The 23597-nt window shown below is 44.2% G+C and overlaps 1 protein-coding gene across 1 annotated transcript in view; it reads right to left on the bottom strand.

The window, feature by feature from the left end:
• LOC118397835 (protein TANC2-like) overlaps positions 1–23597 on the bottom strand; it is a 213050-nt gene that overhangs the window by 83093 nt on the left and 106360 nt on the right. Inside the window, exon 2 of the mRNA XM_052471300.1 lies at positions 4533–4647. Coding sequence (XP_052327260.1) covers positions 4533–4605 — 73 coding nt within the window. The 5' untranslated portion in view covers positions 4606–4647. The remainder of the gene's footprint in view (positions 1–4532; positions 4648–23597) is intronic.

Here is a 23597-nt window from a genome sequence, read left to right as displayed (position 1 = left end):
GGAGTCTGTCTCTGACCGTTTGAGCAGACACATGCACATTTGTGGCCTGCTGAAGGTCATTTTGCAGAGTTCTGGCAGTGCTCCTCCTGCTCCTCCGGAGGCGGAGGTAGCGGTCCTGCTGCTGGGTTGTTGCCCTCCTACGGCCTTCTCCATGTCTCCTGGTGTACTGGCCTGTCTCCTGGTAGCGCCTCCATGCTCTGGACACTATGCTGACAGACACAGCAAACCTTCTTGCCACAGCTCGCATTGATGTGCCATCCTGGATGAGCTGCACTACCTGAGCCACTTGTGTAGGTTGTAGACTCCGTCTCATGCTACCACTAGAGTGAAAGCACCGCCAGCATTCAAAAGTGACCAAAACATCAGCCAGGAAGCATAGGAACTGAGAAGTGGTCTGTGGTCACCACCTGCAGAACCACTCCTTTATTGGGGGTGTCTTGCTAATTGCCTATAATTTCCACCTATTGTCTATTCCATTTGCACAACAGCATGTGACATTTATCGTCAATCAGTGTTGCTTCCTAAGTAGACAGTTTGATTTCACAGAAGTGTGATTTGGACTTGAGGGCATGCATGTTTTGCATGTTATTTTGGCATTAATATGTGTCACATCAATTTAAATTTGGTACCTTGGGTCGAGTGTTAGCACCAACTCACGAAACCCCTGTTCCTTGACTGTGTAAATTGGGACCATGTCTTTGTAGATGTAAGTTGCAACGGCAGCTGTTATCGCCTTCAATCTTCGTGAATTTTTGCCACATGGTGTGTCATGTGCAAAAGCCTCTTGCTACTTCTGAGTCGGGGGTTTGTTTTGAATACTCAATTGTACTTGGCCCCAGTGATGTACTGGGCCGAACGCACTACCCTTTCTAGTGCCTTGCGGTCAGAGGCCGATCAGTTGCCACACCAGACAGTGATGCAACCAGACAGTGGTGCAGCTGTTGAAACTTTTGAGGATCTGAAGACCCAAAATGTATTCAGTCTCCTGAGGGAGAATAGGTTGTGTCATGGCTTATTCACGACTGTCTTGGTGTGTTTGGACCATGATAGTTTGTTGTTGATGCATACAACAAGGAACTTGAAGCTCTCAAACTGCTCCCCTACAGCCCCGTCAATGAGAATGAGGCGTGCTCGGTCCTCCTTTTCTGTAGACCACAATGATCTACTTTGTCTTGATCACGTTGAGGGAGAGGTTGTTGTCCTGGCACCACACAGCCAGGTCTCTGACCTCCTCCCTATAGGCTATCTCGTTGCTGCTGGTGATCAGGCCTACCACTGTTGTGTCGTTGGCAAACTTAATGATGGTGTTGGAGTCATGCCTGGCCATGCAGTCATGAGCGAACAAGGAGTACAGGAGGGGACTGAGCACGCACCACTGAGGGGCCCCTGTGTTGAGGATCAGTGTGGTGGATGTGTTGTTACCTACCCTTACCACCTGGGGGCCCGTCAGGAAGTCCAGGATCCAGTTGCAGAGGGAGGTGTGTAGTCCCAAGGTCCTTAGATTAGTGATCCAAGGGCCCTATGGTGTTGAACACTGAGCTGTAGTCAATGAATAGCATTCTCACATAGGTGTTCCTTTTGTCCAGGTGGGAAAGGGCAGTGTGGAGTGCAATAGAGATTGCATCATCTGTGGATATGTTAGGGCGGTACGCAAATTGGAGTGGGTCTAGGGTTTCTGGGATAATGGTGTTGATGTGTTGATGTGAGCCATGACCAGCCTTTCAAAGCACTTCACTGCTACAGATGTGTGCTACGGGTCAGAAGTCATTTAGGCAGGTTACCTTAGTGTTCTTGGGCACAGGGACTATGGTGGTCTGCTTGAAACATGTTTGTATTACAGACTCAGACAGGGAGAGGTAGAAAATGTCAGTGAAGAAACTTGCCAGTTGGTCAGAGCATGCTCGGAGTACACGACCTGGAAATCCATCTGGCCCCACAGCCTTGTGACCTGTTTAAAGGTCTTACTCACATCGGCTGCGGGGAGCATGATCACACAGTCATCCAGAACAGCTGATGCTATCATGCATGTTTCAGTGTTACTTGCCTTGAAGCGATCATAGAAGTTACTTAGCTCGTCTGGTAGGCTCATGTTACTGGGCAGCTCTCGGCTGTGCTTCCCTTTGTAGTCTGTAATAGTTTGCAAGCCCTGCCACATCCGACGAGCGTCGGAGCCGTTGTAGTACGATTTGATCTTAGTCCTGTATTGACGCTTTGCCTGTTTGATGGTTCATCGGAGGGCATATGAAATTTCTTATAAGCTTAATTTCTTGTAAGTTAGAGTCCTGCTCCTTGAAAGAGGCAGCTCTACCCTTTAGCTCAGTGCAGATGTTGCCTGTAATCCATGGCTTCTGGTTGCGGTATGTACGTACAGTCACTGTAGGTAGGGATGACGTTATTGATGCACTTGTTGATGAAACCAGTGACTGATGTGGTGTACTCCTCAATGCCATTGGAAGAATCCCGGAACATATTCCAGTCTGTGCTAGCAAAACAGTCCTGTAGCTTAGCATCTGCTTTATCTGACCACCAAAGTCCCCGGCTACTAGGAGCGCCGCCACTGGATGAGCGTTTTCCTTTTATTATTGAGTGCAGTCTTAGTGACAGCATCGGTCTGTGGTGGTATGTAGACAGCTACGAAAAATACAGATGAAAACCCCCTAGGAAGATAGAGTATTTCATGATAAGCTATAGACCACACTACCTCAGGCGAGCAAAACCTCGACATTTTCTTAAATATTGTGAACCAGCTGTTGTTTACGGACATACATAGACCCCCACCCTTTGTCTTACCAGAGGCTGTCGTTCTATCCTGCCGATACAGTGTAAAACCCTATGATGTTCATGTCGTCGTTTGGCCACAACTCGGTGAAACATAAGATATTACAGTTTTTAATGTCCTGTTGGAAGTTTAATCTTGCTCGTAGGTCATCAATTTTATTTTCCAATAATTACTTTTGCCAATACAACGGATGGCAGTGGGGTTTTACTCGCTCACCTATGAATTCTCAGTTGGCAGACCGACCTCCAACCCTTTTTTCTCTGTCTTCTCTTCACTCAAATGACAGCAATTTGGGCCTGTTCCCGGGAAAGTAGTACATCCTTCACATCGGAGTCGTTGGACTCATGAAAGGAAAAAGCTACTACCAGTTGATGGTGAGTAATCGCTGTTCTGATGTCCAGAAGTTATTTTTGGTCATAAGAGATGGTAGCAGCAACATTATGTACAGAATAAGTAAAGAAATAAGTTACAAACAATGCTAAAAAACAAACAAAATAACACAGTTGGTTAGGAGCACGTAAAACATCAGCCTCTCCGGCGCCATTCTACAACGACATGCACATGCATCATGTCCAAACTCTGTACTTTGCTCCGTTCATCTTTCCCTCGATCCTGACTAATCTCCCAGTCCCTGAAAAACATCCCCACGGCATGATGCTGCCACCACCATGCTTCACCATAGGGATGGTGCCAGGTTTCCTCCAGATGTGACGCTTAGCATTCAGGACAAAGCGTTTAATCTTGGTTTCATCACACCAAAGAATCTTGTTTCTCATGGTCTGGAAGTTATTTAGGTGCCTTTTAGCAAACTCCAATCGGGCTGTCATGTGCCTTTTACTGAGGAGTGGCTTCTGTCTGGCTCTCTACCGCAAAGGTCTGAATGGTGGTGCTGCAGAGATGGTTGTCCTTCTGGAAGGTTCTCCCATCTACACAGAGGAGCTCTGGAGCTCTGTCAGAGTGACCATCGGGTTCTTGGTCACCTCACTGACCAAGGCCCTTCTCCCCTGGTTGCTCAGTTTGGTCGGGCGGCCAGCTCTAGGAAGAGTCTTTGGTGGTTCTAAACTTCTTCAATGTAAGAATGATGTAGGCCACTGCGTTCTTGGGGACCTTCAATGCTGCAAAAATTGTTGGTACCCATCCCCATATCTGTGCCTCGACACAATCCTGTCTCGGAGCTCTACGGACAATTCCTTCGACCTCATGACTTCGTTTTTGCTTTGTCTTGCACTGACAATTGCGGGACCTTATATAGACAGGTGTGTGCCTTTCCAAATCATGTCCAATCAATTGAATTTACCACAGGTGGACTCCAATCAAGTTGTAGAAACATCTCAAGACCGATCAATGGAAACTGGATGTACATGAGCTCAATTTTGAGTCTCATAGCAAAGGGTCTGAATACTTATGTAAATAAGGTATTTCTGTTGTCTACTTTTAATACATTTGCAAACATTTCCAAAAACACGTTTTCGCTTTGTCATTATGTGGTATTGTGTGTAGATTGATGTGGAATTGTTTTTATTAATTAATTCTGGAATAAGGCTGTTACGTAATAAAATGTAGAAAAGGGAAGGGTCTGAAAACTTTCCAAATGCACTGTATAAGTGAGTCTGATATCAGGTGCGATTTGTGCACTACTACTGAAACCCAATGTAAGGCTATTGGTGTCTGACACAGTGTGACCCTGATGACAGGCATGTTGTTAATCATTGTTTACAGAGATCACAGGTTAAAGGTCAGGGGTCAGACTCACCGCTGCTGCCGTTGCGGTTCTTGCGGTTGGCCTTGCTGCCCGTCAGCAGCATCTTCAAGCTGTTCCTAAACATGGTTACAGCAGCAGCAGATCGCCACGGCTACCACACAGAAACCTGAAGGAAACAAACAGAGAAAATAGAAGTCATGAAAAGGATTTCTCCAAGTCCTAGTCCCTGTACTCTTGACCTTGGTTCTGAGAGCTATAGACAGGGAGGTAGCGAGAGAGAGAGAGAGAGAGAGAGAGAGAGAGAGAGAGAGAGAGAGAGAGAGAGAGAGAGAGAGAGAGAGAGAGAGAGAGAGAGAGAGAGAGAGAGAGAGAGAGGGGGGAAAGGGCATTAGAGAGAGGGAGAGATAGAAAGGGAGATGAAGAGGGGGAAATGGATTGAGAGAGAAAGAGAGAGACTGAAGCAACAGGAGTTAGGAGTGGGAGAACAACAGCTAGGTACATCACAGGGAGTGTACAGTACTGTACGTTGGAGGAGAGCTCAGGGGAGCTGACACTGAGGATATGTAGCATAGCAGGTATTGACCAAAAAAAATCTGCATTATACACAATAGCAGGGAGAGGCCAGTATATCAGAATGATACACAATAGCAGGGAGAGAGAGGCCAGTATATCAGAATTATACACAATAGCTGGTGATAAAATCAAAATATAAAATCTTAAATCCCCCAAGTCTTTCTCTCTCTCTCAATCCCTTGTTCAACCTAGAATGACTCAGCAGCCCAGCAGCACACAGCCAGGCTCCGGGTGGGGGAGGAGAGAGAGAGAGATTGTACTCCTTATGGACTCAAATGGGAAATAAATCCAAGAAAATAAAAGGTTTCCCAAACAAAGTGTCTAAACTCTTGTGTCCAAACACCCAGCATGCCCTAGACCTTCTGTCTGAGGACCATCTAGGTTCACCCAGCCACATAATAATACACACAGGCACAAACAACCTGCGAACACAGCAGGAAAGGTTGGCCACAGCACTGAAGGGAGTGATTGAAAAAGCTTCTTCTACTTTCCCCAAAGCACAAGTGGTTATCTCCACCCTGCTACCACGAAAAGACTTCCACACTGCTACCATACAACGGGTGAACGCAAGTATTTCCCGTGCCTCAAAACCAAATGTTTAACTGGCCCACCACACCACGCTGGACTTGAACAGCCTTTACGACCAGGTCCACCTATACATGGCAGCAGTGCCCACCTTCGGTAAGACCCTAAAGGACATCACCCTCAACCGCAGCCCCAACACCTCACACAAGAGCAACAGATCGATAGACACCTCACCCAGACCAGTGAGACACTCTCCCAGACCTGTGGAACACAAAGCCTTCACTATCTTATCCTTGAATATCCAAGGCCTGAGGTAATCTGCCTTTGGTCTAAAGAGCAGGAACCTGGACTTAATCAAAGAAATACAGACATTGTCATCCTACATGAAAAATGGTATAGAGGAGATTAACCCACTGGTTGCCCTCTAGGTTACAGAGAGCTGTCCCATCCACCAAACTACCAGGTGTGAAAAAGGGAGGGGACTCAGGGAGTATGCTAATTTGGTACAGAGCAGACCTAACTCACTCTATTAAATATAATCAAAACAGGAACACTTTACATTTGGTTTGAAATTCAAAAGGAAATGATCTCAACAGGGACAAATGTCCTCCTGTGTGCTACCTATATCCCCGCCAAAAGAAACCCCATACCTTAATGAAGACAGTTTCTACATCCTGGAGGAGGAAACCTTTCCAGGCCCAGGGACATGTACTGTGGCGACCTAAATGCCAGAACTGGACAATAACCTGACACCCTCCCCATATGCCCCCATAGGCACAACTACGCCAACAATCACCAAAAACAGGTCAAAACTCCTGCAGCTCTGTCGCATGCTGGGTATGTACATAGTCAATGTTAGGCTTCGAGGGGACTCCTATGTTAGGTAAACTTATAGCTCATCTCTTGGCAGTAGTTCTGTAGACTACTTTATCATTAACCTCAATCCAGAGTCTCTTAGAGTGTGCAGAGTCAGTCCACTGACACCCCTATCAGATCACAGCAAAATAACTTCTACATGAACAGAGCAATACTCAACCTTGAGGCATCAAAGCCAAATTAACTAAACAATATTAAGAAACGCTATAGACGGAAGGAAAGTAGTTTGGAAACCTACCAAAAAACAATTAGGCAACAACAAATTCAATCCCCTTTAGACAACTTCCTGGACAGAATATTCCACAGTAATAGTGGAGGTGTAAACTTGGCAGTAGAAAACCTGAACAGTATATTTGACCTCTCAGCTTCCCTATCAAATCGAAACATTTCAAACCGAATTCCAGAGAAAATTAACAACAATGACAAATGGTACAATGAAGAATGCAAAAACCTAAGAAAGAAATTGAGAAACCTGAGTCTACGCCTTCACTATGGTGAGTCACTAAAACAATACACTACAGAAAACCTGAGCATATGTCTTCACTATGGTGAGTCACTAAAACAATACACTACAGAAAACCTGAGTCTACGCCTTCACTATGGTGAATCACTAAAACAATACACTACAGAAAACCTGAGTCTATGCCTTCACTATGGTGAGTCACTAAAACAATACACTACAGAAAACCTGAGAATATGTCTTCACTATGGTGAGTCACTAAAACAATACACCACAGAAAACCTGAGTCTACGCCTTCACTATGGTGAGTCACTAAAACAATACACTACAGAAAACCTGAGCATATGTCTTCACTATGGTGAGTCACTAAAACAATACACTACAGAAAACCTGAGTCTACGCCTTCACTATGGTGAGTCACTAAAACAATACACTACAGAAAACCTGAGCCTACGCCTTCACTATGGTGAGTCCCTAAAACAATACACTACAGAAAACCTGAGTCTACGCCTTCACTATGGTGAGTCACTAAAACAATACACTACAGAAAACCTGAGCCTACGCCTTCACTATGGTGAGTCACTAAAACAATACACTACAGAAAACCTGAGCATATGTCTTCACTATGGTGAGTCACTAAAACAATACACTACAGAAAACCTGAGTCTATGCCTTCACTATGGTGAATCACTAAAACAATACACTACAGAAAACCTGAGTCTATGCCTTCACTATGGTGAATCCCTAAAACAATACAGAAATACACTACGGAAAAAGAAGGAACAGCACGTCAGAAATGAGCTCAATGTAATTGTAGATTCGATAGACTCTAACCACTTCTGGGAAAATTGGAAAACACAAAACAAACAAGAACACAAAGAGTTTCTATCCAAAATGGAGATGAATGGGTAAACCACTTATCCAACCTTTCTGGCTCTATAACAAATAAAAAAAGAGCAAAAATATATACATGATCAAATACAAATCTTAAAATCAAATGTTAAAGACTTCCAGAACCCACTAGATTCTGCAATTACATTTAATCATCTACAGGACAAAATAAAAACCATCCAAACCAAAAAGGCCTCATTCAATGAAATTATAAATTATACAGACAACAAATTCCAATTGGCTAAACTTAAAACCTTTAACATCCTCCTTGGTTCTGACATCTTCCCCAATATTTGGAATCAAGGACTGATCACCCGAATCCAAAAGTGGAGACAAATTTGACCCCAGTAACTACCGGGGAATATGCGTCAAAAGCAACCATGAGAAAATCTTCTGCATTATCTTTAACAGAAGGATCGTACCTTTCCTCAGTGAAAACAATGTACTGAGCAGATGTCAAATTGGCTATTTACCAAATTACAATACGACAAACCACGTATTCACCCTGCACACCGAAATTGAAGAACAAACAAATGAAAAAAAAAGGCAGTCTTTATCATGCTTTGTTGATTTCAAAAAAGCTTTTGACTCAATTTGGCATGCGGGTCTGTGATACAAATGGATGGAAAGTGGTGTTGGGGAAAAAACATTATAAAATCCATGTACACAAACAACAAGTATGCAGTTAAAATTGGCAAAAAACACATTTCTTTCCACAGGACCGTGGGGTGAGACAGAGATGCAGTTTAATCACCACACACTTCAACATATATATCAAGGAATTGGCGAGGGCACTAGAAGAGTCGGCAGCACCAGGCCTCACCCTACAAGAATCTGAAGTCAAATGTCTATGATCTGGAGCTGGAGCTTCTGTCCCAAACCAAGGAGGGCCTAAAGCAGCAATCTTCTGCACAGATTCTGTCAGACCTGGGTCCTGACAGTAAATCGCAGTGAGACAAAAAATAATAGGGTTCCAAAAAATGTCCAGTTGCCAGGACCACAAATACAAATTCCACCTAGACACCGTTGCCATACAGCACACAAAAAATGATACATACCTCGGCCTAAACATCAGCACCACAGGTAACTTCCACAAAGCTGTGAATGATTTGAGAGACAATGCAAGGTCTTTCTATGCCATCAAAAGGAAGATAACATTTGACATACCAATTAGGATCTGGCAAAAAATACTTGAATCAGTTATAGAACCCATTGCCTGTTATGGATGTGAGATCTGGGATGCGTTCACCAACCAAGCATTCACAAAATGGGAAAAACACCAAATTGAGACTTTGTATGCAGAATTCAGCAAAAATGTCCTCAGTGTACAACGTAAAACACCAAATAATGCACGCAGAGCATAATTAGACCAATACCAGCTAATTATAAAAATCCAGAAGAGCCGTTAAATTCTACAACAACCTGAAAGGAAGCGAGAAGCGAGAAAGAGAGAGAGCGATACAGGGAGAGAGAGGTACAAAGAGAGAGAAGGGAGAGAGAGGTACAAAGAGAGAGAAGGGAGAGAGAGGTACAAAGAGAGAGAAGGGAGAGAGAGGTACAAAGAGAGAGAGAAGGGAGGGATAGGTACAAAGAGAGAGAGAAGGGAGAGAGAGGTACAAAGAGAGAGAGAAGGGAGAGAGAGGTACAAATAGAGAGAGAAGGGAGAGAGAGGTACAAAGAGAGAGAGAATGGAGAGAGGTACAAAGAGAGAGAAGGGAGAGAGAGGTACAAAGAGAGAGAAGGGAGAGAGAGGTACAAAGAGAGAGAGAAGGGAGAGATAGGTACAAAGAGAGAGAGAAGGGAGAGAGAGGTACAAAGAGAGAGAGAATGGAGAGAGAGGAACAAAGAGAGAGAGAGGGGAGAGAGAGGTACAAATAGAGAGAGAAGGGAGAGAGAGGTACAAAGAGAGAGAGAATGGAGAGAGAGGTACAAAGAGAGAGAGAAGGGAGAGAGAGGTACAAAGAGAGAGAAGGGAGAGAGAGGTACAAAGAGAGAGAGAAGGGAGGTAGAGTTACAAAGAGAGAGGGAAGGGAGGGAGAGGTACAAAGAGAGAGAGAAGGGAGCGAGAGGTACAAAGAGAGAGAGAAGGGAGAGAGAGGTACAAAGAAAGAGAGAAGGGAAAGAGAGGTACAAAGAGAGAGAGAAGGGAGGGAGAGGTACAAAGAGAGAGAGAAGGGAGGGAGAGGTAAAAATAGAGAGAGAAGGGAGGGAGAGGTACAAAGAGAGAGAGAAGGGAGAGAGAGGTACAAATAAAGAGAGAAGGGAGGGAGAGGTACAAAGAGAGAGAGAAGGGATGGAGAGGTACAAACAGAGAGAGAAGGGAGGTAGAGTTACAAAGAGAGAGAGAAGGGAGGGAGAGGTACAAAGAGAGAGAGAAGGGAGAGAGAGGTACAAAGAGAGAGAGAAGGGAGAGAGAGGTACAAAGAAAGAGAGAAGGGAAAGAGAGGTACAAAGAGAGAGAGAAGGGAGGGAGAGGTACAAACAGAGAGAGAGAAGGGAGGGAGAGGTACAAACAGAGAGAGACAGAGCGATACAGGGAGAGAGAGGTACAAAGAGAGAGAGAAGGGAGAGAGAGGTACAAATAGAGAGAGAAGGGAGGGAGAGGTACAAAGAGAGAGCGAAGGGAGAGAGAGGTACAAAGAGAGAGAGAAGGGAGGGAGAGTTACAAAGAGAGAGAGAAGGGAGGGAGAGGTACAAAGAGAGAGAGAAGGGAGGGAGAGGTACAAAGAGAGAGAGAAGGGAGAGAGAGGTACAAAGAGAGAGAGAAGGGAGAGAGAGGTACAAAGAGAGAGAGAAGGGAGGGAGAGGTACAAAGAGAGAGAGAAGGGAGGGAGAGGTACAAAGAGAGAGAGACGGGAGGGAGAGGTACAAAGAGAGAGAGAAGGGAGAGAGAGGTATAAAGAGAGAGATAAGGGAGGGAGAGGTACAAAGAGAGAGAAGGGAGAGAGAGGTACAAAGAGAGAGAGAAGGGAGAGAGAGGTACAAAGAGAGAGAAGGGAGAGAGAGGTACAAAGAGAGAGAGAGAGAAGGGAGAGAGAGGTACAAAGAGAGAGAGAGAGGGGAGGGAGAGGTACAAACAGAGAGAGAGAAGGGAGAGAGAGGTACAAACCGATAGAGACAGAGCGATACAGGGAGAGAGAGGTACAAAGAGAGAGAGAAGGGAGAGAGAGGAACAGAGAGAGAGAGAAGGGAGGGAGAGGTACAAACAGAGAGAGAAGGGAGGGAGAGGTACAAACAGATAGAGAAGGGAGAGAGGTACAAACAGAGAGAGAAGGGAGGGAGAGGTACAAACAGAGAGAGAAGGGAGAGAGAGGTACAAAGAGAGAGAGAAGGGAGGGGAGGTACAAAGAGAGAGACACAGAGAGACAGACCGATACAGGGAGAGAGAGGTACAAACAGAGAGAGAAGGGAGAGAGAGATACAAAGAGAGAGAGAAGGGAGGAAGAGGTACAAAGAGAGAGAGAAGGGAGAGAGATTTACAAAGAGAGAGAGAAGGGAGGGAGGGGTACAAAGAGAGAGACACAGAGAGACAGACCGATACAGGGAGAGAGAGGTACAAACAGAGAGAGAAGGGAGAGAGAGATACAAAGAGAGAGAGAAGGGAGGGAGAGGTACAAAGAGAGAGAGAAGGGAGAGAGAGGTACAGACAGAGAGAGAAGGGAGGGAGAGGTACAAACAGAGAGAGACACAGAGCGATACAGGGAGAGAGCGGTACGGAGAGAGAGAGAGAAGGGAGAGAAAGGTACAACAAGAGAGAGAAGGGAGGGAGAGGTACAAAGAGAGACACAGACAGACAGATGCAGTGAGGGAGAGGGGGGAGAGGTACACAGAGTGAGGGAGAGGGGGGAAAGGTACACAGAGAGAGAGAGCGAGAGAGAATGAAAGAAAGAAAGAATGAGAGAAAGAACTGAACCAGCTCTCTGGGTCCAAACTAAAACAATCAAACGAGAGGAACATGAAAAGCTCTCAACTATCTCCCGTACCTCTCCCTCTCCTAAACCCTCTAGACACTGGGGCCTCCCACTACTTTCAGGAACATTCTGGTACAGAACACCTGCTCACTATGGGTAGACACTTATCTTACATGGCACAACATAATAAGATACTTCTGAAGAAAGGAGTGATGTGGGGGTTTGGGACTCCTCTGTGGCTTTGGTTTTCTAGGAAATCATGGCTTTAAAGTGAAGTAATGCTGTCCTTCTCTCTGTGTCCTCACTGTCCTGTTTTTCATGTTATCCAACATCTATTATGTTTCCCAAAGAGTGGGCACTGGTCAAAAGTAGCACACTATGTCGGGAATAGGGTGCCATTTGGGATGCATTCATAGTGGGACTGTGCTCAATCGTCTAACAGTCAATAACAGTGGCAGTAAATGTCCCATCAATAAGCACATACCAGCACAGACCAAGGTTAGTGCTAGTGAAACATTCACAATGTTACAAACACAATGGTCTATCTTGGGATATAGTTAACAGTGTAGAGAGCTGGTGATTTTATTCTCAAATAAATTCCCTTTGCACACTCACACATACATATATATATATACATATATACATATACATATATATATATACATACATACATACATATATATATATATATATATATATATATATATATATATATATATATATATATATATATATATATATATAAAAAGTTTGCGGACACCCCTCCAAATCAGTGGATTCGGCTATTTCAGCCACACCGCCACACCAGCCACACCACACATCGCTGACAGTTGTATAGACAGTTGTATAAAATCGAGCACACCGCCATGCAATCTCCATAGACAAACATTGACAGGTAGAATGGCCTGACTTAAGAGCTCAGTGATTTTCAACAGAACACCGTAATAGGATGCCATCTTTCCAACAAGTCAGTTGGTCATATTTCTGCCCTGCTAGAGCTGAGTGCACACAAGCCTAAGATCACCATATGCAAAGCATTGACTGGAGTGGTGTAAAGCTCGCATCCATTGGACTCTGTAGCAGTGGAAGCGCGTTCTCTGGAGGGATGAATCACGCTTCACCATCTGGAAGTTATACGGAATCTGGGTTTGGTGGATGCCAGGAGAACGCTACCTGCTCCAATGCATAGTGCCAACTGTAAAGTTTGGTGGAGGAGGAATAATGGTTTGGGGCTGTTTTTCATGGTTCGGGCTAGGCTCCTTAGTTCCAGCAGACAATGGCATTCTAGATGATTCTGTGCTTCCAACTTTGTGGCAACAGTTTGGGGAAGGCCCTTTCCTGTTCCAGCATGACAATGCCCCCGTGCACAAAGAGATGTCTGTACAGAACTGGTTTGTAGAGATCGGTGTGGAAGAACTTGACTGGCCTGGACAGAGCCCTGACCTCAACCCCATCGAAACACCGTTGGGACGAATTGGAACACTGACTGTGTGCCAGGCCTAACCGCCCAACATCAGTGCCCGACCTCACTAATGCTCTTGTTGATGAATGGAAGCAAGTCCCTGCAGCAGTGTTCCAACACCTAGTGGAAAACCTTCCCAGAAGAGTGGAGGCTGTTATAGCAGCAAAGGGGGGACCAACTTCATATGAATGTCCATGATTTTTTTACGAGATGTCTTTTCTAACTATGAATATTCTTCCAATCCTTTTATTTTCAAAGACTTCTCTTCTAAACTAAGACACACTTTATTTTCCATTTTCATTGCAGAATGCTGAAATCTGTCTACATGTAAACCAGTCTTTTCATATTCACAGTCTAACCCAGACAGCATATTCCAAACCCCTCACCTTATTTACCATGCACAGTCTAACCCAGACAGCATATTCCAAACCCCTCACCTTATTTACCATGCACAGTCTAACCCAGACAGCATATTCCTAACCCCTCACCTTATTTACCATTCACAGTTTAACCCAGACAGGATAGTCCTAACCCCTCACCTTATTTACCATGCACAGTCTAACCCAGACAGCATATTCCTAACCCCTCACCTTATTTACCATGCACAGTCTAACCCAGACAGCACATTCCTAACCTCTCACCTTATTTACCATGCACAGTCTAACCCAGACAGCATATTCCTAACCCCTCACCTTATTTACCATGCACAGTCTAACCCAGACAGCATATTCCTAACCCCTCACCTTATTTACCATGCACAGTCTAACCCAGACAGCATATTCCTAACCCCTCACCTTATTTACCATGCACAGTCTAACCCAGACAGCATATTCCTAACCTCTCACCTTATTTACCATGCACAGTCTAACCCAGACAGCATATTCCTAACCCCCCATATCCCTCAACATAACCAAGACTAAGAAGATAATTGTGGACTACAGGAAAAGAAGGACCGAGCACGCCCCCGTTCTCATCGACGGGGCTGTAATGGAGCAGGTTGAGAGCTTCAAGTTCCTTAGTGTCCACATCACCAACAAACTAGAATGGTCCAAACACACTAAGACAGTCGTAAAGAGGGCACGACAATGCCTATTCCACATCAGGAAACTAAAAAGATTTGGCATGTGTCGTCAGATCCTCAAAAGGTTCGACAGCTGCAACATTGAGAGCATGTTGCATCATGGTTGCATCACTGCCTGGTACGGCAATTGCTCGGCCTCTGACCGCAAGGCACTACAGAGGGTAGTGCGGGGTAGTGCGTACGGCCCTTTACATCACTGGGGCAAAGCTGCCTGCCATCCAGGACCTCTACACCAGGCAGTGTCAGAGGAAGGCCCTAAAAATTGTCAAAGACCCCAGCCACCCCAGTTATAGACTGTTCTCTCAACTACCGCATGGCAAGCGGTACCGGAGTGCCAAGTCTAGGACAAAAAGGCTTCTCAACAGTTTTTACCCCCAAGCCATAAGACTCCTGAACAGGTAATCAAATCGCTACCCGGACTATTTGCATTGTGTGCCCCCCCCCAACCCCTCATTTACACTGCTGCTACTCTCTGTTTATCATATATGCATAGTCACTTTAACTATACATTCATGTACATACTACCTCAATTGGCCCGACCAACCAGTGTTCCCGCACATTGGCTAACCAGGCTATCTGCAGTGTCCCACCACTCACCACCCGCCAACCCCTCTTTTACGCTACTGCTACTCTCTGTTCATCATATATGCATAGTCACTTTAACCATATCTACATGTACATACTACCTCAATCAGCCTGACTAACCGGTGTCTGTATATAGCCTCGCTACTGTTATTTTTCACTGTATTTTTACTTTTGTTTTTATTTCTTTACTTACCCATTGTTCACCTAATACCTTTTTTGCACTATTGGTTAGAGCCTGTAAGTAAGCATTTCACTGTAAGGTATTCGGCGCACGTGACAAATAAACTTTGATTTGATTTGAAACTTTGATTCGACAACTGATGATAAAATGTTACCAATAGGATGTGATATTCAGATGTGATGTGTTATTACCACTGAACAAAAGGCCCTAATCTATGGATTTCACATGACTGATAATACAGATATACAACTGTTGGTCACAGATACCTTATAAAAAAAAGTAGGGGCGTGGATCAGAAAACCAGTCATTATCTAGTGTGACCACCATTTGCCTCATGCAGCTTGACACATCTCCTTCGCATGGAGTTGATCTGGCTGTTGACTGTGGCCTGTGGAATGTTGTCCCACTACTCTTCAATAGCTGTGCGAAGTTGCTGGATATTGGTGGGAACTGGAACACTCTGTCTTACACGTCGATCCATAGCATCCCAAACATGCTCAATGGGTAACATGTTTGGTGAGTATGCAGGCCATGGAAAAACGGGGACATTTTCAGCTTCCGGGAATTGTGTATAGATCCTTGCGACATGGGGCCATGCATTATCATGCTGAAACATGAGGTGATGGTGGCAGACGAATGGCACAACAATGGGCCTCAGGATCTCGTCACGGTATCTCTGTGCATTCACATTGCCATCAATAAAATATAACTGTGTTTGTTGTCCGTAGCTTATGCCTGCCCAAACCATAACCCCACCACCACCATGGGGCAATCTGTTCAGAACGTTGGCATCAGCAAACTGCTCATTCGCATGACGCCATACACACTCTCTGCCATCTGCCCGGTACTGTTGAAACCAGGATTATTTATTTATTTGATTTAACCTTCATTTAGACAGGGAGTCACATTAAGATTCAAAATCTATTTCACAAGAGAGCCCTGTATACATTACAATAAACATAATATTAAAACAACGTGTATAAAGCAATACAATTCAGCACAATAAACCAAAATAAACATATTTAATAAAAGCAATCACATTCAACTACATGGAGGTCCTCAATCAATAATTTAAACTGCCTGAGTGACACCAGCACATCTAACTGCAGTGAACTTTGCAGATTGTTCCACAAATGGCCATCGAACGAAGGTGATTATGTGCCCACTGAAGTTGATTACGATGCTGAACTGCAGTCAAGTCAAGACCATGGTGAGGATGACGAGCACGCAGACTAGTTTTCCTGAGACGGCTTCTGACAGTTTGTACATAACTTCTTCGGTTGTGCAAACCGACAGTTTCATCAGCTGTCCGGATGGCTGGTCTCAGACCATCCCGCAGGTCAAGAAGCCGGATGTGGAGATTCTGGGCTAGCATGGTTACACGTGATCTGCGGTTGTATGTACTGCAAAATGATCTAAAACGACATTGGAGGCTGTTTATGGTAGAGAAATTAACATTCAATTGTCTGGCAACAGCTCTGGTGGACATCCCTGCAGTCCACATGCCAATTGCATGCTTCCTCAAAACTTGAGGCATCTGTGGCATTGTGTTGTGTGACACAACTGCGCCTTTTATTGCCCCCCAGCACAAGGTGCACCTCTGTATTGATCATGCTGTTTAATCAGCTTCTTGATATGCCACAACTGTCACGCCCTGGTTGAAGTATTTTGTGTTTATCTTTATTTATTTGGTCAGGCCAGGGTGTGGCATGGGTTTGTGTATGTGGTGTGTATGTATTGGGATTGTAGCTAGTGGGGTGTTCTGTTTAAGTCTATGGCTGTCTGAAGTGGTTCTCAATCAGAGGCAGGTGTTTATCGTTGTCTCTGATTGGGAACCATATTTAGGCAGCCATATTCTTTGAGTTTGTCGTGGGTGATTGTCCTTAGTGTCTTTGTTCTGTGTGTATGTGCACCAGTATTAGGCTGTTTCGGTTTTCATTACGTTCATTGTTTTGTAGGTTTTGTATTTAGATTCATGTTACGTTCGTTCATTAAACATGGATCGCAATCTACACGCTGCATTTTGGTCCGACTCTCCTTCACACCTAGAAAACCGTTACAACAACAGTCAGGTGGAATGATTATCTTGGCAAAGGAGAAATGCTCACTAAAAGAGATGTAAACAAATTGAGAGAAACATTTGAGAGACATAAGGTTTTGGGGATAATTTATTTCAGCTCATGAAACATGGGACCATCACTTTACATGTTGTGTTTATATATTTCTTTAGTATAAGCTAACGTGATGATATCTTGTATATTTTGTGGTATATTTGAGGTCATTTTGGTTCGATGTGTGATGTTTCTTTGGTTGGATATGTGGGTGGGGCATTTGATTTGTGAGATGACTGACGATAGCTTGACTGGAATTTGTTTGTTAGTGTTTTACCCAAGCTGATTGATCTCAACCATCAATCATTCATTAAAATCACACTCGCTATACATTCAAACAACTGTGCAGACATAACCTCATCAGTCAGTGTTAACAAGCTGTATTAAAGCTGACTGCAGAAACTACAAGTGTTAGCGCTGCCTCACTGTATCATCTTCCATGCTGATAAGGCCAATTCCGTGAACAGACCTTTAAAAAGTTCAAATGTGTTGTTCTCCCAAAGCAAACTTCACTCACCTTTAATGGCCTCATAATCAACCTTACTGTGTGATTAGATGTGCTATTCTCTCTCTGCTCTCTAATCACTCACTGCTAGAGTCACTCAGTGAAATCTTTGCTATAGAAACAACTCATTTAAAACCCTCCTTAATCACTACAGTCATTAGAACTGCTGGAGTCTGATACACCAGACAGGACAATAGCATCCTGTTAGGAGACAGAGAGATGTGGTTAAAGACCATATTCAGATGAAAGCAGAGGAAGTCCAACTCTACAATAAACAAAGCGTTGTGGATATGTATTCTATACAATTTGCGGTGGTTGCCTTTATGAAATGTGGATAACTGTGGATAATGTGGATACTGAAATGTGAATAACTGTGGATACTGTAGATACTGAAATGTGGATAACTGTGGATATTGAAATGTGGATTACTGTAGATACTAAATTGTGGATTGCTGTGGCTACTGACATGTGGAATACTGAAGATAATGAAATGTGGATTTTTTATTTCACCTTTATTTAACCAGTTAGGCCAGTTGAGAAACACTACGACGTGGCCAAGATAGAGCAAGGCAACGTGACAAAAACGACAACACAGAGTTACACATAAACAAACATACAATCAATAACACAAAATAAAATAAAAATAGAAAAATCTATGTACAGTGTGTGCAATTGTAAAAGAGTAGGGAAGTAGACAATAAATAGGCCCTAGAGGCAAAAATAATTACAATTTAGCATTAATACTGGAGTGATAGATGTGCAGATGATGAATGTGCAAGTAGAGATACTGGGGTGCTAAAGAGCAATAGGTTATGTAATAATATGGGGATGAGGTAGTGGAGTATGCAGATTGGCTGTGTTCAGGTACAGTGATCGGTAAGCTGCTCAGACAGCTGATGCTTAAAGTTAGAGAGGGAGATATGGTTCCAACTTCAGAGATTTTTGCAATTCGTTCCAGTCATTGGCAGCAGAGAACTGGAAGGAAAGGCGGCCAAAGGAGATGTTGGCTTTAGGGATGACCAGTGAAACATACTTGCTGGAGCGCGTGCTATGGGTGGGTGTTGCTATGGTGACCCGTGAGCTGAGATAAGGCGGGGCTTTACCTAACAAAAACTTATAGATGACCTGGAGCCAGTGGGTTTGTCGACGGATATGTAGTGAGGGCCAGCCAACGAGAGGGTACAGGTCGCAGTGGTGGGTAGTATATGGGGCTTTGGTGATTAAAAACAGATGGCACTGTGATAGATTACATCCAGTTTGCTGAGTAGAGTGTTGGAGGCGATTTTGTAGATTACATCGCTGAAGTCTAGGAACAGTAGGATAGTCAGTTTTACGAGGATATGTTTGGGGGCATGAGTGAAGGAGGCTTTGTTGTGAAATCGGAAGCCGATTTTAGATTTAATTTTGGATATGAGATGCTTAATGTGAGTCTGGAAGGAGAGTTTACAGTCTAACCAGACACCTAGGTATTTGTAGTTGTCCACATATTCTAGGTCAGTACCGTCCAGAGCAGTGATGCTAGACGGGCGGGAGGATGCGGGCAGCAATCGGTTGAAGAGCATGCACTTAGTTTTACAAGAATTTAAAAGCAGTTGGAGGCCACGAAGGAGTGTTGTGTGGCGTTGAAGCTTGTTTGGAGTTTTGTTAGCGCAGTGCCCAAAGAAGGGCCAGAAGTATACAGAATGGTGTCGTCTGCATAGAGGTGGATCAGAGAATCACCAGCAGCAAGAGCGACATCATTGATATATACAGAGAAAAGAATCGGCCTGAGAATTGTACCCTGTGGCACCCCCATAGAGACTGCCAGAGGTCCGGACAACAGTCACTCCGATTTGACACACTGAACTCTATCTGAGAAGTAGTTGGTGAACCAAGCGAGGCAGTCATTTGAGAAGCCAAGGCTATTGAGTGTGCCGATAAGAATGCGGTGATTGACAGAGCCTTGGCCAGGTTGATGAAGATGGCTGCACAGCACTGTCTTTTATCGATGGTTATGATATCGTTTAGGACCGTTGAGCGTGGCTGAGGTCCACCCATGACCAGCTCAGAAACCAGATTGCATAGTGGAGAAGGTACGGTGGGATTCGAAATGGATGGTGATCTGTTAATTAACTTGGCTTTCGATGATTTTAGAATGGCAGGTTGGATATAGGTCTATAACAGTTTGGCTCTAGAGTGTCTCCCCCTTCGAAGAGGGGGATGACCATGGCAGCTTTCCAATCTTTGGGGATCTCAGGCAATACAATATGTGAGATGTTGGCCAGGGTAGGGGTAGCAAGGTGGAAAGCATGGCCAGCTTATTGAAATGATCAATTATCGTAGACTTATCGGTGGTGACCGTGTTTCCTATACTCAGTGCAGTGGGCAGCTGGGAGGAGGTTTCATATTCTCCATGGACTTTACAGTGTCCCACAACTTTTTGGAATTAGTGCTACAGGAAGAAGAATTCTGTTTGAAAAAGCTAGCTTGCTAGCTTTGCTTTCCTAACTGACTGAGTATATTGGTTCCTGACTTACCCGAAAATGTGCAAATCGCGGGGGCTATTCGATGCTAATGCAGAACGCCACAGGATGTTTTTGTGCTGGTCAAGGGCAGTCAAGTCTGGGGTGAACCAAGGGCTAGATCTGTTCTTAGTTCTACATTTTTTGAATGGGGCACGCTTATTTAGGATGGAGAGGAAATAAATATTGAAGAGCAACCAGGCATCCTCTACTGACGGAATGAGGTCAATATCCTTCCAGGATACCCAGGCCAGGTCGATTAGAAAGGACTGCTCGCTGAAGTGATTTAGGGAGCATTTGACAGTGGTGAGGGATGGTGGTTTGACTGCGGACCCAGTACGAACGCAGGCAATAAGGCAGTGATCGCTGATATCCTGGTTTAGACAGCAGATGTGTATTTAGAGGGCAGGTTGGCCAGGATGATATCTAAGAGGGTGTCCAAGGTTATGGATTTATGGTTGTACCTGGTAAGTTCCTTGATGATTTGTATGAGATTGAGGGCATCTAGCTTAGATTGTAGGACGGCCGGGGTGTTAAACATGTCCCAGTTTAGGTCACCTAAGTCGGGGGCGATCAATTGACATATCGTGTCCAGGGAACAACTGGGGGCCGAGGGGGGTCTATAACAAACGCCAACGGTGAGAGACTTGTTTCTGGAAAGGTGGATTTTTAAAAGTAGAAGCTCGAATTGTTTGGGTACAGACCTGGATAGTATGACAGAACTCTGTAGGCTGTCGCTGCAGTAGATTGCAACTCCGCCCCCTTTGGCAGTTCTATCTTGTCGGAAAATGTTATAGTTATGGATGGAAATTTCAGTATTTTTGGTGGCCTTCTTAAGCCAGGATTCAGACTTGGCTAGAACATCCGGGTTGGCGGAGTGTGCTGAAGCAGTGAATAAAACAAACTTAGGAAGGGTGCTTTTATTGTTAATATGCATGAAACCAATGCTTTTACTGTTACAGAGGTCAACAAATGAGAGCGCCTGGGGAATGGGAGTGATGCTGGGGGCTGCAGGGCCTGGGTTAACCTCTAAATCACCAGAAGAACAAAGGAGGAGATGGGATAAGTACGGCTAAAAGCTCAAATAACTGGTCATCTACAGTGCCTTGCGAAAGTATTCAGCCCCCTTGAAATTTGCGACCTTTTGCCACATTTCAGGATTCAAACATAAAGATATAAAACTGTATTTTTTTGTGAAGAATCAACAACAAGTGGGACACAATCATGAGGTGGAACAACATTTATTAGATATTTCAAACTTTTTTAACAAATCAAAAACTGAAAAATTGGGCGTGCAAAATTATTCAGCCCCCTTAAGTTAATACTTTGTAGCGCCACCTTTTGCTGCGATTACAGCTGTAAGTCGCTTGGGGTATGTCTCTATCAGTTTTGCACATTGAGAGACTGACATTTTTTTCCCATTCCTCCTTGCAAAACAGCTCGAGCTCAGTGAGGTTGGATGGAGAGCATTTGTGAACAGCAGTTTTCAGTTCTTTCCACAGATTCTCGATTGGATTCAGGTCTGGACTTTGACTTGGCCATTCTAACACCTGGATATGTTTATTTTTGAACCATTCCATTGTAGATTTTGCTTTATGTTTTGGATCATTGTCTTGTTGGAAGACAAATCTCCGTCCCAGTCTCAGGTCTTTTGCAGACTCCATCAGGTTTTCTTCCAGAATGGTCTTGTATTTGGCTCCATCCATCTTCCCATCAATTTTAACCATCTTCCCTGTCCCTGCTGAAGAAAAGCAGGCCCAAACCATGATGCTGCCACCACCATGTTTGACAGTGGGGATGAGCTGTGTTGTTTTTACGCCAAACATAACGTTTTGCATTGTTGCCAAAAAGTTCAATTTTGGTTTCATCTGACCAGAGCACCTTCTTCCACATGTTTGGTGTGTCTCCCAGGTGGCTTGTGGCAAACTTTAAACGACACTTTTTATGGATATCTTTAAGAAATGGCTTTCTTCTTGCCACTCTTCCATAAAGGCCAGATTTGTGCAATATACGACTGATTGTTGTCCTATGGACAGAGTGTCCCACCTCAGCTGTAGATCTCTGCAGTTCATCCAGAGTGATCATGGGCCTCTTGGCTGCATCTCTGATCAGTCTTCTCCTTGTATGAGCTGAAAGTTTAGAGGGACGGCCAGGTCTTGGTAGATTTGCAGTGGTCTGATACTCCTTCCATTTCAATATTATCGCTTGCACAGTGCTCCTTGGGATGTTTAAAGCTTGGGAATTTTTTTTGTATCCAAATCCGGCTTTAAACTTCTTCACAACAGTATCTCGGACCTGCCTGGTGTGTTCCTTGTTCTTTATGATGCTCTCTGCGCTTTTAACGGACCTCTGAGACTATCACAGTGCAGGTGTATTTATACGGAGACTTGATTACACACAGGTGGATTGTATTTATCATCATTAGTCATTTAGGTCAACATTGGATCATTCAGAGATCCTCACTGAACTTCTGGAGAGAGTTTACTGCACTGAAAGTAAAGGGGCTGAATAATTTTGCACGCCCAATTTTTCAGTTTTTGATTTGTTAAAAAAGTTTGAAATATCCAATAAATGTTGTTCCACTTCTTGATTGTGTCCCACTTGTTGTTGATTCTTCACAAAAAAAATACAGTTTTATATCTTTATGTTTGAAGCCTGAAATGTGGCAAAAGGTCTCAAAGTTCAAGGGGGCCGAATACTTTCGCAAGGCACTGTATATCCCCCCGCAAGCGGATACCAAGACAGCCATCAAGGAACTTCACTGGACTTGCAAACTGGAAACCATATATCCTAAGGCTGGATTTATTGTAGCTGGGTATTTTAACAAAGCTAATTTGAGAACAAGGCTACCTAAATTCTATCAGCATATCTATTGCAGTACACGAGCGAGTAACATGCTACTCTAACTTCCGCAAATCATACAAGGCCCTCCCCCGCCTTCCTTTTGACAAATCTGACCATGACTCTATCTTGTTGCTCCACTCCTATATGCAGAAACTAAAAGAAGAAGCACCCGTGCTTTGGTCTATCCAACGCTGGTCTGACCAATTAGATTCCACGCTTCAAGATTGCTTCGATCACATAGACTGGGATATGTTCCGGGTAGCTTCAGAGAAACAGTGTAGTTATTCCCTCCGTAAGGCAATCAAACAAGCAAAGTGTCAGTATGGAGATGAAGTGGAGTCGCAAATTCAACGGCTCAAATACGAGATGTATGTGGCAGGGTCTACAGACAACCACGGATTACAAAAAGAAAACAATCCCCATCGCGGACATCGACGTCTTGCTCCCAGACAAGTTAAACAAATTCTTTGCGCACTTTGAGGATAATACAGTGCCACCGACGCAGCCCTCTCACAAAGACTGTAGGCTCTCCTTCTCCATGGCAGCCATGAAGGTTTTAAATGATATCACTGAATCACTGACCCAGTTGCATCATCACTGATGAATGATC

This window comes from Oncorhynchus keta, chromosome 2 (genome assembly GCF_023373465.1).
Source record: "Oncorhynchus keta strain PuntledgeMale-10-30-2019 chromosome 2, Oket_V2, whole genome shotgun sequence".
Taxonomy (NCBI): Eukaryota; Metazoa; Chordata; class Actinopteri; order Salmoniformes; family Salmonidae; genus Oncorhynchus; species Oncorhynchus keta.
The sequence above is the reverse complement of the archived record's forward strand: the minus strand, read 5'-3'. Positions and strand labels throughout refer to the sequence as shown.